We start from the raw sequence: 13,346 nt of genomic DNA, 5'->3' as shown, positions 1-13,346 counted from the left end.
ATAACTATTGCCAGATTTTGAGGGCGGTAGAGTACAGTTGGTTCACAATTGGTCTGTTCTTTTTTTGTTGTGTTTTGCAGTTTATTATTCCTTTTTTCCTTTTTCAGAATTTAAGTTTCATTTGTGTTTCAGGCAAAGCCTGACTTTCTTCTAAATTACTACAAAACATCCTGTATTTCTTCTTCTTGAATTTTCAGAAGAAAATTGCAATTTATTATATATAGGTGGATTATCATAACTGTGGGGAATAAAATATATTTTCAAGTATACAAGGGAGAATGGGAAGATGTATTGCTAGCTCTGATTTTTCTTAAGATGCAAGTAGTTGTATTGTATTACTGTAGGTTGAAGAGGAGCGTGATGAAACACAGAGACAGCTCTCTCAGGAAAAAAGTGCCAGAGCCCTTCAAGAAGGAATTTTGAACAACCACCTTTGGAGACAAAAGGAACTCGAAGAGACAATAAGAACTATAGGAAAAAAATCAGAGGTAAGCAGATTTTTTCCTAATAAATCAGATTTCACCATGTTTGTTTTAAAGTCATAATAAATCTTATATAACTTTTTCTAGTTTTTGATGGTTTATTTACAGTTTACCAGTGTAACTTAACTTTCTAAATACCTTTCCTGTTTTCTCTTATGTCCTTAAAGTTCTGGAAAGCAGCATTAGTCCTGTGTGTACCTGAATTACCTGCGCAAGTCGGAAACTAAAAGAAGACACTATTTACACCGTTTCTTAACCTATCTGTTATTTTTCATTCCATAGACATTTTATTATCACTTTTTAGGGTTTCTAGCAGTGAAACACCTAGCTACCTATGTCAAGGTTGACCAGGAAGAAAGTTGTTTGACAGTGTGTTTCCATTATTTTTTTTTCTTTTAAGTACTTATTCCCTTATTGAACTTTCTTCAAGTATGCCTTTCTTTTCCACCTCCACATACTAAAATTTTATGATCGAATATCAACAATGAATTCAACTCTCTGTAGGAGTTAGAGTAACCAGAGGAGAAAAAGCAGTCATAAACACTGTATTAAAAAAGATCTTGAAAAGAGTTTACTGAATTTCCTAAGAACGTGCAGTGCTTTAAAGCCTTGTTTGTTCTTGGCTGTGCTGCCCAATAAATGTAGGGTGAATGTGTTTAAGTGGAAAAAAGTTATACATATAAGAAAGGGGAAATATACAGGACTACTGCACTCCAAGGATGATGGAGTTTTATAGCTAACTTTCAGTAATACAAAAGGATAAGTGTTCAGCAGACATTTGAGAAGGAAAATACCCTTTCTAGCCTTGTTTTTACCAGATCTGTAGCACAACTAATTCAACCTTAAAGGCAATATTATACAGGCATGCACATACAAGAAAGCACAGTCATTTGAAAAGCTTTACACTTGAGATATTTTAAATAATTTTATTATTAGGTTGCTGCTTTAAGGGGGGGGGGGGGGGAGGCATTGTGTATTTGGGATGTTCATTTAGGTTTTAAGGATATGTTACACTTCCATTGTGTACATGGATTGTACATGTGCATGGGTTCATAGAGTAGCTTATTGCCTGAAACTTCCTTTGAAGTCATGCTTCAGTGTTAGAAATGTTAAAATGCAGTTTATTGCTGAAGTTTTTTTGTAGATTCATTTCCCAGTTGGCTCTTTATTCATGTTCCCTGTCATTCAGGAATCCAGCAGTGAGAGAGAGAAGGATCTATTGTACAAGAATCAGTTACTACAAGACGAGATTGCTGTGCTAAGGCTAGAACTCAATCAAGTAAGACTTAGGCACCAGGAGGAAGAAGGAAAATATTTAGAGGAAAATGAGACCTTGAAAGAAAAAAATGAAGATCTCAAAAAGGAACTTAAACTGAACGAGGAAGCATTAACACAAACGGTTCTTCAGTACAATGCAGAGCTGGACTTACTAAAGACAGAATCTGCAGTGCTGACTTCCAAACTTGAGCAGACAAACGAAAGCAAAGGCAGATTAGAGACAGAAATTGAATCATTTCGTTCCCGCCTGAACGCTGCTGTTCAAGAACTTGAACGTCATCGGTCGTCAGAAAAGGATGCTGATCGAAGATTTCACAGAGAACGTGATGAATGGCATCGCTTGCAAGACAAGCTCCATCATGACCTCTCCGACATGCAAGAAACCAACAAGAGCTTGTCTCAGCAGCTGTGTAAAGCTGAAAGCAAAGCTAATAAGCTAGAAAATGAGCTTCACCAGTTGAAGCAAGCCCTCAGAGAAAAAACTTTGCTTCTAGAAATGACACAAAAAGAATTAAGTCAAGCCCAGTGTCAGGCAAAGGAATATGATCATGCTCGACAACTTGAGAAAGATCAAGCAAGCAAACTTGTAATAAAACAGGAGTCCTTGCAGGAGCGATTGGCCCAGCTCCAGAGTGAAAACCTTTTACTGCGTCAGCAACTGGAGGATATGCAGAACAAGAGGATCATGAAAGCAGAAGTAGTGAATGATGTGCAGGACCGGTTTAATAATATTCTCAACAAACTCAGAGCTGATACGGAAAAGCAAGTTTATCTAATAGAAGAGCGAAACAAGGATTTAAATGCAAAGTGTTCTGATTTAAGGGAACAAGTCTTCAAATACGAGACTGACAAAGTAGAAAGAGAGGTAAAGTATATGCTTAGAAAGAACAATTTAAAGTTTATCCGTTTTTGAAATGATTTTGTTTCTACAATGTACCTGGTATGTATATGCATGGGACCAAAGAATACTGATTTGTTGTGGTTTGTTATGTTTCTCTTGGAATTGCGGAAAGTTTTGGCAAACGGGATATTAGTCCTCAGATCTAAGCAGAGAACAGAAAAAAGGTATCCAAGTCTAAGCTCTGATCAAGAAAGGTGATTCTTCTTACTTAGTCCATTTTATGCCCTATAGAATAGTCTTATGTATTTGATGGTTTTGATGTAAGTCTTTCACTGATGACATGAATGAGAGTGGTATAAAAGGAGGAACCGTCCAATACACAAGGGCTGAGAAATGACGATGCAGACAAGTGAAGTGGTTGGGGATGGATTTATATGAAACTTCTACAGAGGGGAAAAAATAGTTTCTCTGGAAGTTGCTATCTAGATTGAAGAGTATTAGTAATGTCCAGATGTTAATTTCTTTATGTGTTTTGAGGGTTCGAAGGGGCCTGCCAGTTCCTCAAAGTTCATGTCAGACGGTGACCTTAAGCTTTCTCTTCTCTTCTGTGATGTGTAGCCACACTCCAGCAGTACTGTCAATCATTGTAATCTGTGACTTGCTTTGTATTCTTACTGCCAAAATAACAGGCTCCTTTTGAAGATCATGTGAGAGAGTGTGTGTGTATATGTATATAGCTATATATGAGCTATCCAGAGGTTTGTAAACCTAATCTATGAGTATAAAGGCAGTTGTTGTTCTAAAACAAGTTGATTAAGAAGACTACAAGAGGATGTGATTCAACATACCCTTAAAGTGTATCTCAAAAGAGCTTTCAGATATATGTATTCATTTAGTTATATTTGTATAATGAAGGAACAGAACAAAGAACAATCTAATACAAAGTCCTGCCTTCAGTCATCAGAGTACTATTTGCAGTCAAACTATGGCTCTTAGATCACAACAGATTTCTTTGGGTTTTGTTAGAAAAAAATACCTGATTGCAGTGTGTGTTTGTGTATTGTTCAAGGAAGAGCAATACTTGAGCCTTTTTTCTGTGTTAGGAAGCAGAAATCCTCACGAACAGCTGCTGATAGTCAGAGGTGCTCAGCCGAGAAAAGGATGATGAGAGGTCATCATCCGTGCAGATGCCTGCTGGTGGCAGGCAAATTTTGATACCTTTGGGTTCAATCTAAAGACAGGTCTAATTGTATAATCGAATAAATTAAAGGCATATTTCGTGTTCTTAGGACTTTCTTCATGCTCGTTTAACTGTGTCGTTAGGGCATGGTCAGACAACTGCAGCAGGAGCTTGCTGATGCACTTAAAAAGCAATCTATGTCAGAAGCTTCACTTGAAGTTACTACACGCTACCGCAGTGACCTGGAGGAAGACAAGCTCCGCTTGCAAAAGGAGTTGGAAAAGGTTAAAACTGAGGTACATAATGTCTGTAACTAGATGAATAAATCTGAGTGTATCTGTTGAAAGTAGGAGTGAATGTTGTCCTAAAACCCTAGAAAAAAATTCAACAGAACAGATTTAATGACGTGTGAATTAATTTCACTGTTTTACAAATGTGTCCAACTCTTTGGCACGAGGATGCTGTGCCCTTACTTGGGCAAAGGTTTGTATTTGCTAAGATGCTTTGCAAAAGAAAATGATGTGTCTCTAGTTTATTGCATTTGGTTTGGCCAAGCATGTTGTCTGATTTTGGAAAAAAATACAAATACTGTACTGCTGCATTGGTGCTTTTTTATGGGGTCACTGCTCCTTCCCTGCCCCACCACCACAGAACCTGTGAATTCAAATGCTTTTGTAACTTACTGTGCATATATATGCATTTCCCTCCACCTCCCTCTTCTTTGGCCCTGCTCTCATTTGCCACGTTTAAGCAGCTTTCTTGCAAGTGAATTGTAAGCTAATTTTGGGCACGGGGGGGCGCCACGTTTTTAAATTTTCTTATGAAAACTGAAGTATAGAGGCCTTGGAGTTCTGAAAACAGATAATCTTAAATCTCCTTATGAGGCAGTTGTGAAGTCACTTCAGGAGAAGAATGAACTTTTTAATCCACACTTTCAATGGAGGAGCAAACACGTGGATACAAAGAGTGTCCCAAGTCACTGACAGGGTACGAGGGGCAGTGTCGGTGCTCGGAACCGTGCTGCAGGAAATCAGTGGAGGGATGGGAGAGGCCAGTGTAAAAGATGGTGAAGTAACACAGCTTGTGTTTATTTGCTTGGAGAAGTGAAGGTCTGAATGTACTTGAAAGGATTACAGCTCTTTGGGTAGAGGGTATGTGCAGATATATGCAGGACTTGAATTCTTCAGCAGCAGTCGATTCCTTTGACTCCTCTCTACAAAAGCTCATCTGACTACTGTGGATTCTTACTGTGAGTTTACAGTTGCGGGAGTTGGAAGAACAGCATCTTCAGTCTGAGCATTGTGTTCATGACTTGAAAGCTGCCTTGGATAATAAGGAAAGAGAAGTAACAGCTTCTTCCCAGAAACTGCAGGAGCTCCTGAAGGCATCTTCTGGGACTAACACTACTATAAAACAACTGCAAGAAGACGTGCAACGGTAAGAGAATAACACAGTGAAACAAGGTGTCTGCCGCTTTCCGGGATTGTGTGGAGGGAACAGGATAGTGTTGTTGCATCACAGCAAGTTAATACACGATTTTGAAGGATGCTTTTGTTTTAGATGATGTTATTTCACACTGTTCTTTCAGAATTGGTGCTAGGGTGGATTTCCCTAATAAGACCTGTATTTCTTTTTAAGCCTTGAAATTGAAAATGCCAGATTGGAAGCCACAGTCCAGCAACAGAGCGATAGGATTGAAGCACTTCAGAGAGATCTGCAAGCTTTTGCCTCGGTAAGCTGGTCATAAACTTCCCTCTTTGTGAGCTCCTGAGCCCAGTTGCTTATTTCTGTGGGAAAGCGATAAGATGAGGTTTTCCTGGAGAGCCTAGGGGAGCTCAGTCCCTGTGTTCTACCGATTATAGGCTGCTTGAACCGTTCCCTAGCTTTCTGGGTTTGAGTTTTCCCATGCTACTATAGCAAGTCCTCTTTAACGCTCTGAAAGGTAAGGAGTTGCCACTAATATGCTGGTGTAACTACTGTCTGCTTTAGACCCGTCTTGACATTAGATGCTGCTTCAGGCACTTGTTGCAAAGTGTAGCATTAAAAGTATTTATCAAGTTAAATCTTGGAAATACCACAGGGGATATTGATGCTGGAGGCCTGACGGGCATCATCAGATGGGAACAAAAATTGTACTCCTCAGAGTTTTTGCTGCTCAGCATTGCATTTCCCTTGCCTACTTGATGTGTGTCTGTTTCTGTGAAACAGTGAAGAGGTGTGCCAGTGGTGTCATTTGCGTAAGTCAGTGCAAGCCTTGGAATTTCCCACTCTCTCTACACAGTGGTTAATTTTAGCTCAGAGAAGGTGCTTTCACCTGTGGCCTGTATGAAGCAAATTCATTTTGTATTGTAACCGGTGACCTAGGGTTCCTGTTACAACTGTAGTTGTTAATTAGTGCTGAAGAGATTTTGAAAACGACTACATGTGAAAGTTGAATTTTGTGATACACTGATACTGACAAGAGAAGAGGAAAGGCAGTCACGGCGCTGGTCCTTCCCCTGTGGTTATTGGGGTACGGTTTTCAAATGTACTGTGGGTGGAGAAAGCTACTCCTGCCTGTTTTCATTGACGATCCTTTGCGTACCACATGGCGTTCTCTCTCCCCGAAGCAAAGAGCAGAGGTGATGATTGCTGACAGTTTTACAGTGGTATCAAACTAAAGCCATTCTGATTGGTGCTGGGTGTAAAGACTCTAAGAATGAAGAGGTGTATGTAATATTGGGGTTTTTTTGGTCATGAGGTGTAAACTTCAGTCTGGAAAGTCATAGTGTGTCTTCTTGCTTCTCTTCTTGCTTCTGTAGGTCCATAACCACCTGGAAGACTTGATAACTAGCTTACGGACAACGCAGGCAGCTGCAGAGGGCCACCACCATCAAGAGGTACGTGAGTGGCTTCTATGAGTGTTTCAGTTTTTGAAATTGTGCAGGTAATTGAAAAGATCAGGTGGGCTGTGTAGGCACAGTGCACCTCACAATACCCTTCTGGTTTTAGGGCAAGGCACCCTCGAGGGAAAAGACTGTAAATTTCCTCATTCCCTTCCTGCTGTCTTTTGTATCTGTGTCGTGGTGTGCAAGACAGTTGTGTTTGTCAGCATAATTCATCTGATGAATTCTCTCCCCCATCCTACCAGGGGGAGCGAGCAAATGGCTGTGTGGTGCTGAGCTGCTCACTGGAGTTAAACCAAATGGCAGATAATGGATAGGATGGATGTTGTGGGCGGGGGGAGACCTATGGCTGAACGTTGAGAGAGAAGACCGGCATTGGGAGATCCGTGTTATCTTTGCAGCTTTGTCAGAGCTTACCTTTGAGACAGTGTTTGCTTCTGTTGTAAGACCCAGCGTTTCACCTACTCTGTAAGGACACTTGAGAAAGTTGTACACCCTAAGGATTTTTTTAATCTAAGCCTTTGTGCTAAGGTCTTCATGACTTTCTGTAGATTAGTAGACATCTTTTTTTTTTTTTTTTTTCTTTCCTTAGAGTGCCACTAAAAGCATGTAGTCAGCTTGCATTCTTTATATTTGAACTGAATCAGCAAGTTCTGTTTCACTCAAATGCATCTGTTGGATAAATCTTTGTCCCTTTGGGTAGAAGCATTAATAGCATTGTTGATTTGAAAATGTTTTCTTGCTTTCAGGAGATGTACAGCTGTTACAGAAGCTGTGAGGGTAGGGTATTTTCTGTGGTGAGCACTAGAGGAATTATTACATTATAAAGTATGTATCATTATGAAATCCAGAGGACCTTTTCAGGAAAGCTATAGGGTGATTTTGTGTGTGTGTGTGTGCGCGCATGTCATCTTATCCTCTAAAGTTGTAACCTCATCTTGTCACTTCTAGAGTATTCCTTCTTCCCACCAGCTCCAGCTGCTGTTCTTGGTTATGTTTCCTACATAACATGTTTTACACTCCTCATCAACCTTAACTGTAGGTCTTGGATGGGGAGAGGAGAGCTTAGGCCTGTTTCTGTGTAAGTTACTGCATTCTCCTGCACTCTGGTCTTTCCTGGCCACCTTACTTTTTCTTTTGGCACTGTTGCTTTCACAGACACAGAAGCAGAACATGCTGGCTCTGACGTCGAAGGACTTGCACAGCATGTGGGAGGAGCACTTGAAGTCAAGATTCCACCTTGAAGAGCGCGTTGCTCAGCTTGACAAGGAAAAGGCTGAACTGTTGGGACAGGTGAGCCCAGAAAATTCTCCAGGCATCGAGCCAATACCCAGGAGAACCACATGCACCTTTTGGTCAAGTTCTTACATACTCACTGTCTTCTGTCATCCCTGCCATTCAGGCTTCAAGGACCTTATTGTTTAGGGGTCATGGAGGAAGCAAATAAAAGCTAGATAGGTATCTTTGTGTAAGTTCTGGAGTGGTTCTGTTGGGAAGAGTTCCCGGTGTGGTTGGCTATCAGTTGAGCACATCGAGCAAGGCCACAGTTCCCAGTTCCTCCTTGGATTTCATGTGGTCATCTTCTGACCCCTTGGTTTCTGGGTACGTTTAAAAAGCTTGCTGTTTCCAATGCATGTACGGAGGAGCTGCTGTATATTTTCAGCGTAGCGGGAGCTTAAAAGCCTTGCAGAAAAACGTACTGAAGGAATTCTGGGTAAATAAACTAGTTCTTGGGAAACAAGCAGTGGCTGCTAGTTTCCAAGGGGCAGCCTTCCCCTTTTCTGCCTTTCTGTAGAGGAAAAATGGAAGTACAAAGTCAAAAGAGCTGGCAGCTCTCCTCTGGTGTGGCTGAGAAAACACCAAGAGGAGGAACAGCACGTGAATAAATAAATACCCACACAGAAGAGATGGAGGTAATGGCAGAGGGGAATAAAATGTTGAAGAACACCAAAAGATCAGATTCTTCCACAAGCCCCTGCCTACTGGTTGGTGGAAGATCCCATGAAAGCTTTAGATGGATCGATGTTCTCCCAAGAAGTGCATACCTACATAATCCCTGCTATGAGCAGAGGCAGTGCCGGAAGTGTTCTCCAGCATCTTTTCCACCTTTTTTGTCCGGAAGAGGATGGCCTTAGCTTCAGTGAGGGCATCTGCTTCTGTAGTTAGATATTGGTTTGTTTGATGTGAAACCTGAAGTGATTGAATATTCTCAGGAATTCTGTCCCATGCCATTCTCTGGAGCTTGGCTAACAGATAGAGACATCCGGCAGCTTCTCTGTGGAGAACGCTAGATGTACAGACTGTATATAGATATTTTTCCTGTGCTCTGCGTGTATGATACATATTTCTTTTCTCTTTTGAAAGTGTGAGAGTGAAAGAAAGAAAGTGAAGAAGCTGGTAGAGTTGAAACGCCCAGTTGAACTACGTCTGAACGAAGAAATGAAAAGAAACCTCGATCTGCAGAAAGACTGTAAGAGGTACGGCTTTTTAGTATGGTGAAGAGGTATCCCTAAGTAGAAGTCATGCTTTATTGAACTGTAATGTAGAAACAGGCGTACCTAACTGTGAGCAGCATCGTGTTAGTTCTTGCAAGGTGCTTCTGTACATCAGCCCCTAGTTTTCAATAGCTGCCAAAACAACTGCAGATGCAGGTTGCCCTGCAGTTCTCCTGGAGAAAAGGGAGTCTTTCATTCCTCTTTTCAGGTGAAATTTAGACTCTCCGAGTGTATGTGGCACAGGAATACTGGTTATTCTCAGTAATTCCTGGTGTGTCAAGCACATTAAAGATGAATAAGCTCTGTCTGTGCTGATTACATGAGAGTATGTGAAAAAGTCCAGTTTTTTTCCTTTGCTTCATTGTTTTCGTGACTAATTTGCTGTACAGGTTGAAGAGGCTGTTGAGCAAAGCTACAAAGAAACTAAGGGTCTATGAGGAGAGAGGGGGACTGTCCCAGCTTAATTTGCAGGGAGAGATGAAGAACACGTCTTCTGAAATGGTCAATGAAGTTGGCAGATTAAGAACAAAGGTGAGCTTTGCTTTCTTTGGGTTATTTTGGTGGTGGTGTTTTTTCTTTCAGAACCTTTGTTCTTTCTTTATACTTCTTTTCATATTGTTGATTTTGATTATTTTTTTTCCTTGGCTGTATTTTGGAATTGAGTGTTTTCTGATGTTCCTTCTACTGTCACAGTAGCAGATGACTGTAATACTGATGTAGTTATTAGGGGTAAAGATGAAAGTGTTCCATACACAGCAGTATCTGTGAGGGCACATCAAGGGTAGGCTGTCCTGCAGAGGAAGGGCAAACCGAGAGTCACGGCAAGGCTGGCTGGGTCTGTGACCACACAGGCCGGGGATCAGTCCCACAGGCCCTCACCAAGAAGAGCAGAAGAGTTCTGGGGACAGTTCTGGGGACAGTAAGCAGAGTCTGCCAAGAGTGCAGGTCACCAGGCCAGTCCATAGGGATGGGCAGGTCTGCGGTCCTACTGGGACGTCACGTCCATGGGTGAGGGTCAGGGCTGAGAGCAGTGAAGGCCCAGCACAGGCCTGGCTGCAGCTTGAGGCCGTGGAAGCATCGTCCGGCTCTGACGGATGAGTTCCCTCTCGGAAGAGAGAGGAGTAACGCCACCATAACTCGGAACGACTGCATGAAGTTGGCTTTGCCCAAGATCACCCCCAGAAGCCTGTCTTAGGCACCAGTTGAGCAGGAGGCAGTTGGGGTTCTGCTTTTCTGAACGGTTCTTTGCTTCCTAAGGCACAATGCCGTGTGAGGTGATGCATTAAAAATGCAATAACTTATTGCTTACTAGTAGCTGCCTCAGTCCATCTTTCCCTGGTCATGAAGACCCAGAAGTGCTTATGAGGTTGCTCTGGCTGTTTGGTAGCATGTAACCTTTTATCTGCTTCTCTGCTCATTACTGAGATTTGTTGCTAGAGCAGCTGTATTTCAAAGTTGTTTTCCTTTTTAGAACATATTATTGTAGAATGAGTCAACTGCCTTTACAGTGGCTCATTTTTAGTTCACAGGTTAGCAGCATATTTGTGTTCCTGTTGGAAGAGTTATTTTGAATGACAGGGCATGGAATTACGTTTGGGCCATTTTAAATAGGTGTAAAGTTTCTACTTATGTTAGAGACTCTTTCAAGTGTTTACTATGCTGGTTTCCTCCACTTTTTTAAAAATAAAAGATGGGATATCATGTTTTATGGTTAATAGGTATAAACAATGTATGTTTCTGGAGGCAGAAAGAAGGGGATAGAGCTGTAGTTGACCAATGGGAACTATGGGAAGTCTGATATTTCCTGGAAATCTTTTGAAAACAAACTGCAGCTTTGGCCTAAAGAGACTGCCTTCTACCACCACCGCTGTAAAAGCTGTGGTCTGAACCACTATTTCCAGATCTGTTAGCGTAATGGAAGAAAAGGGTACCCATTTCTTGTCTTGTCAGTTCTGTAATGAAGCTTTGACTGCATGACAGCATGTAAAAATTCCTCTGAAGCACGATACATGGTTTTTTTCTTGATGAAACCAGAATGTGGCTGTGATGTAACCGGGTATGGGTGTGTTTAATTTTCCATGATCATATGAACATCTCACAGATGAATAGCCCTAGTCCTTTTCAACCTAGCCCTATGGGTGTAATGCCGCTAGTTTGGTACCTCTTGGTCTGTGACCCACTGCAGAACTGATAAAGGATGGGAACGTGAGGAATACTATCAGAAATTCTGTGAAAGCTGTTCTTGTTTTAAAAGAAGAGCCTGGTTTCACTTTTGTTCTAATACTGAATCAGCAGATGATAAATGCAGTCTTGATGGCCAACTCCTTTACCAGTTTTCACAGAATTGACTAATTTTAGATCCCTCTGAGTTCCCTTTTTGTTCCCCTCTTCTGTCTACAGGTTGATGAACTTTCCCAGCAGCTGGAGATAGAGTCTAAAAAATGCATGCAGCTAGAAGCACAAAATCACGATTTGCAAGAGGAGCTGTCCACCATGCGTGGGAACCATGAAAAACTGGAAAAGAGCAAAAGCCAGCTGAAAGAAGAGGTGGCTAATCTCAAACACCATGTGGATACTAACATGGTGGATCGCAGCTATTTAGAACAATACAAAAAAGAGGTGGAAGAACGAGCTGAACAAGAAATAAGACAAAAACTGCAAGAAGTCAATCTGTTTTTGCAGGTAAGTTAATTTCTTATGTGTGTCTGTTATATACTTTTGTTTTGGTTGTCATTTTTAGGGGTTTGGTTTTTTTTTTGGTGCCTGATTCCATGTGTTACGTTATACTTCTGTTTTTCCTGAAGGGCAGTGGGAGAAGGGGATATGGTTGGGCAAGATGCTTTCATGTGTGTGCAATGTGCCTGCAGGCCCTGAATCAAAAGCTTGCCCAAGGTAGATTTTCATTTTGCAGTTCTTGGAGGGGTATCACTGTCCACGGGTCTTGTACTCATTGTTTATCCTTGAATGGGTATTGCAACTTAGAGTTGTCGCAGCCAGACATACACATCTTCCTTAGTCATTGTACAGGGGACAATGCTCAGAAAAGAAGTCACCACAGTTGCAGGGTGGGGTGTGAGGGTGAGGCAGACTCATAATTTCTTTGAGGAATGCTATGCCCTGTCCTACAGAGGTAGCGTTCTTTCATCAGTAGCTTGGATGAATAATAGTGCTAAGGTGGGGGTTCTTTCCGAATGAAAAGAATTATTTAATGTGGTAGTTCCAGGGTTCTGCCCTGGTCGCTGATGGCAGTGAGGAGGCCCAGTTGCCTCGCTGAGTAAAGCTGGGCCCTTGAAACTGGGTACATGCAATTGACTGGCGAGGAGAGTTCTCTTTTTCTTTGCGGTGGTTGAAAGTACGTATCTACTTCAGACGCAGGCAGCTTCCCAGGACAGATTAGAACAAATCAGAGCCAGTCATCATGCTTCACTGAGAAACCAGCTAAAACACAGAATTCGAGACCTCGAACGTGAACTGGACAGGATAAAAAATACCCAACAAGACAGTATTTTTCAAAAAGAATCCACACAGGCAGAAGTGGAAAAGTACAAAGACCTGTATCTGGAGGAAGTAAAAAACAGAAGATGCCTAGCAAATAAACTGGAAAGGTAAGTCCATGCTTTTTTGGGGTGGTAATAAGATACTACTTTTTTCCTCAAGCAGTTTTCTTCATTAAATACCCTTTCTACATCTGGTCAGCATTATGCACAAGATAGCATATTTGTGGTGAAAGTACCTTAAGGCTCCCCCCTCTTCATTGGAACTATCTTCATTTCTCTTCAGTGTTCCAGCAGTAACACCACCAATCATGGGCGTTAATAGGATATTTTTGAAGTTGATTTTGTTTTAACAGGCAGCCTTTTTGCCAGTCTCTAATCTCCTCTTCTTATTCTAAGTGTGGCAGAAAAGATAAATTTCATGTCCTCTACTGCTTGAATAAGGATAGGCCCTTCAGAGAACAGCGTTTGATGCTGTGAAGCGACATCAACAAAAGTCTTTTGGCTTCCATTTTAGCAGCACGCCTTAGGTTTAAGCTTTCTTTAGGAAAGGAAGGGTAGCCCAGAGTTCTTACGCAGGCGATGTACCTTTCAGGAAAAGCTATGTAAACACACGGTGTGCACAGACTGCTTTGAGGCCTGAATGCTGAGAAGTCCAAAGTATTGGTTAACTCTTGCTGCTTCTTGCAGG

General features: G+C 41.6%; 1 protein-coding gene across 5 annotated transcripts in view; it reads left to right on the top strand.

Annotated features, from left to right (window-relative positions):
- The window catches only part of LOC102051093 (ankyrin repeat domain-containing protein 26-like), a 59,351-nt gene that overhangs the window by 35,693 nt on the left and 10,312 nt on the right, over positions 1-13,346 (top strand). For all 5 annotated transcript variants that reach the window (XM_055711726.1, XM_055711725.1, XM_055711728.1 and 2 more), the window contains 11 exons: positions 345-488; positions 1,672-2,625; positions 3,925-4,077; positions 5,043-5,218; positions 5,420-5,513; positions 6,583-6,660; positions 7,825-7,959; positions 9,031-9,143; positions 9,551-9,692; positions 11,562-11,843; positions 12,531-12,766. In XM_055711726.1, the coding sequence (XP_055567701.1) occupies positions 345-488; positions 1,672-2,625; positions 3,925-4,077; positions 5,043-5,218; positions 5,420-5,513; positions 6,583-6,660; positions 7,825-7,959; positions 9,031-9,143; positions 9,551-9,692; positions 11,562-11,843; positions 12,531-12,766 (2,507 nt within the window). The remainder of the gene's footprint in view (positions 1-344; positions 489-1,671; positions 2,626-3,924; positions 4,078-5,042; positions 5,219-5,419; positions 5,514-6,582; positions 6,661-7,824; positions 7,960-9,030; positions 9,144-9,550; positions 9,693-11,561; positions 11,844-12,530; positions 12,767-13,346) is intronic.

Source organism: Falco cherrug, chromosome 5, assembly GCF_023634085.1.
Source record: "Falco cherrug isolate bFalChe1 chromosome 5, bFalChe1.pri, whole genome shotgun sequence".
Taxonomy (NCBI): domain Eukaryota; kingdom Metazoa; phylum Chordata; class Aves; order Falconiformes; family Falconidae; genus Falco; species Falco cherrug.
Note: the sequence above shows the minus strand (reverse complement) of the source record. Positions and strands in the feature narration are given on the sequence as shown.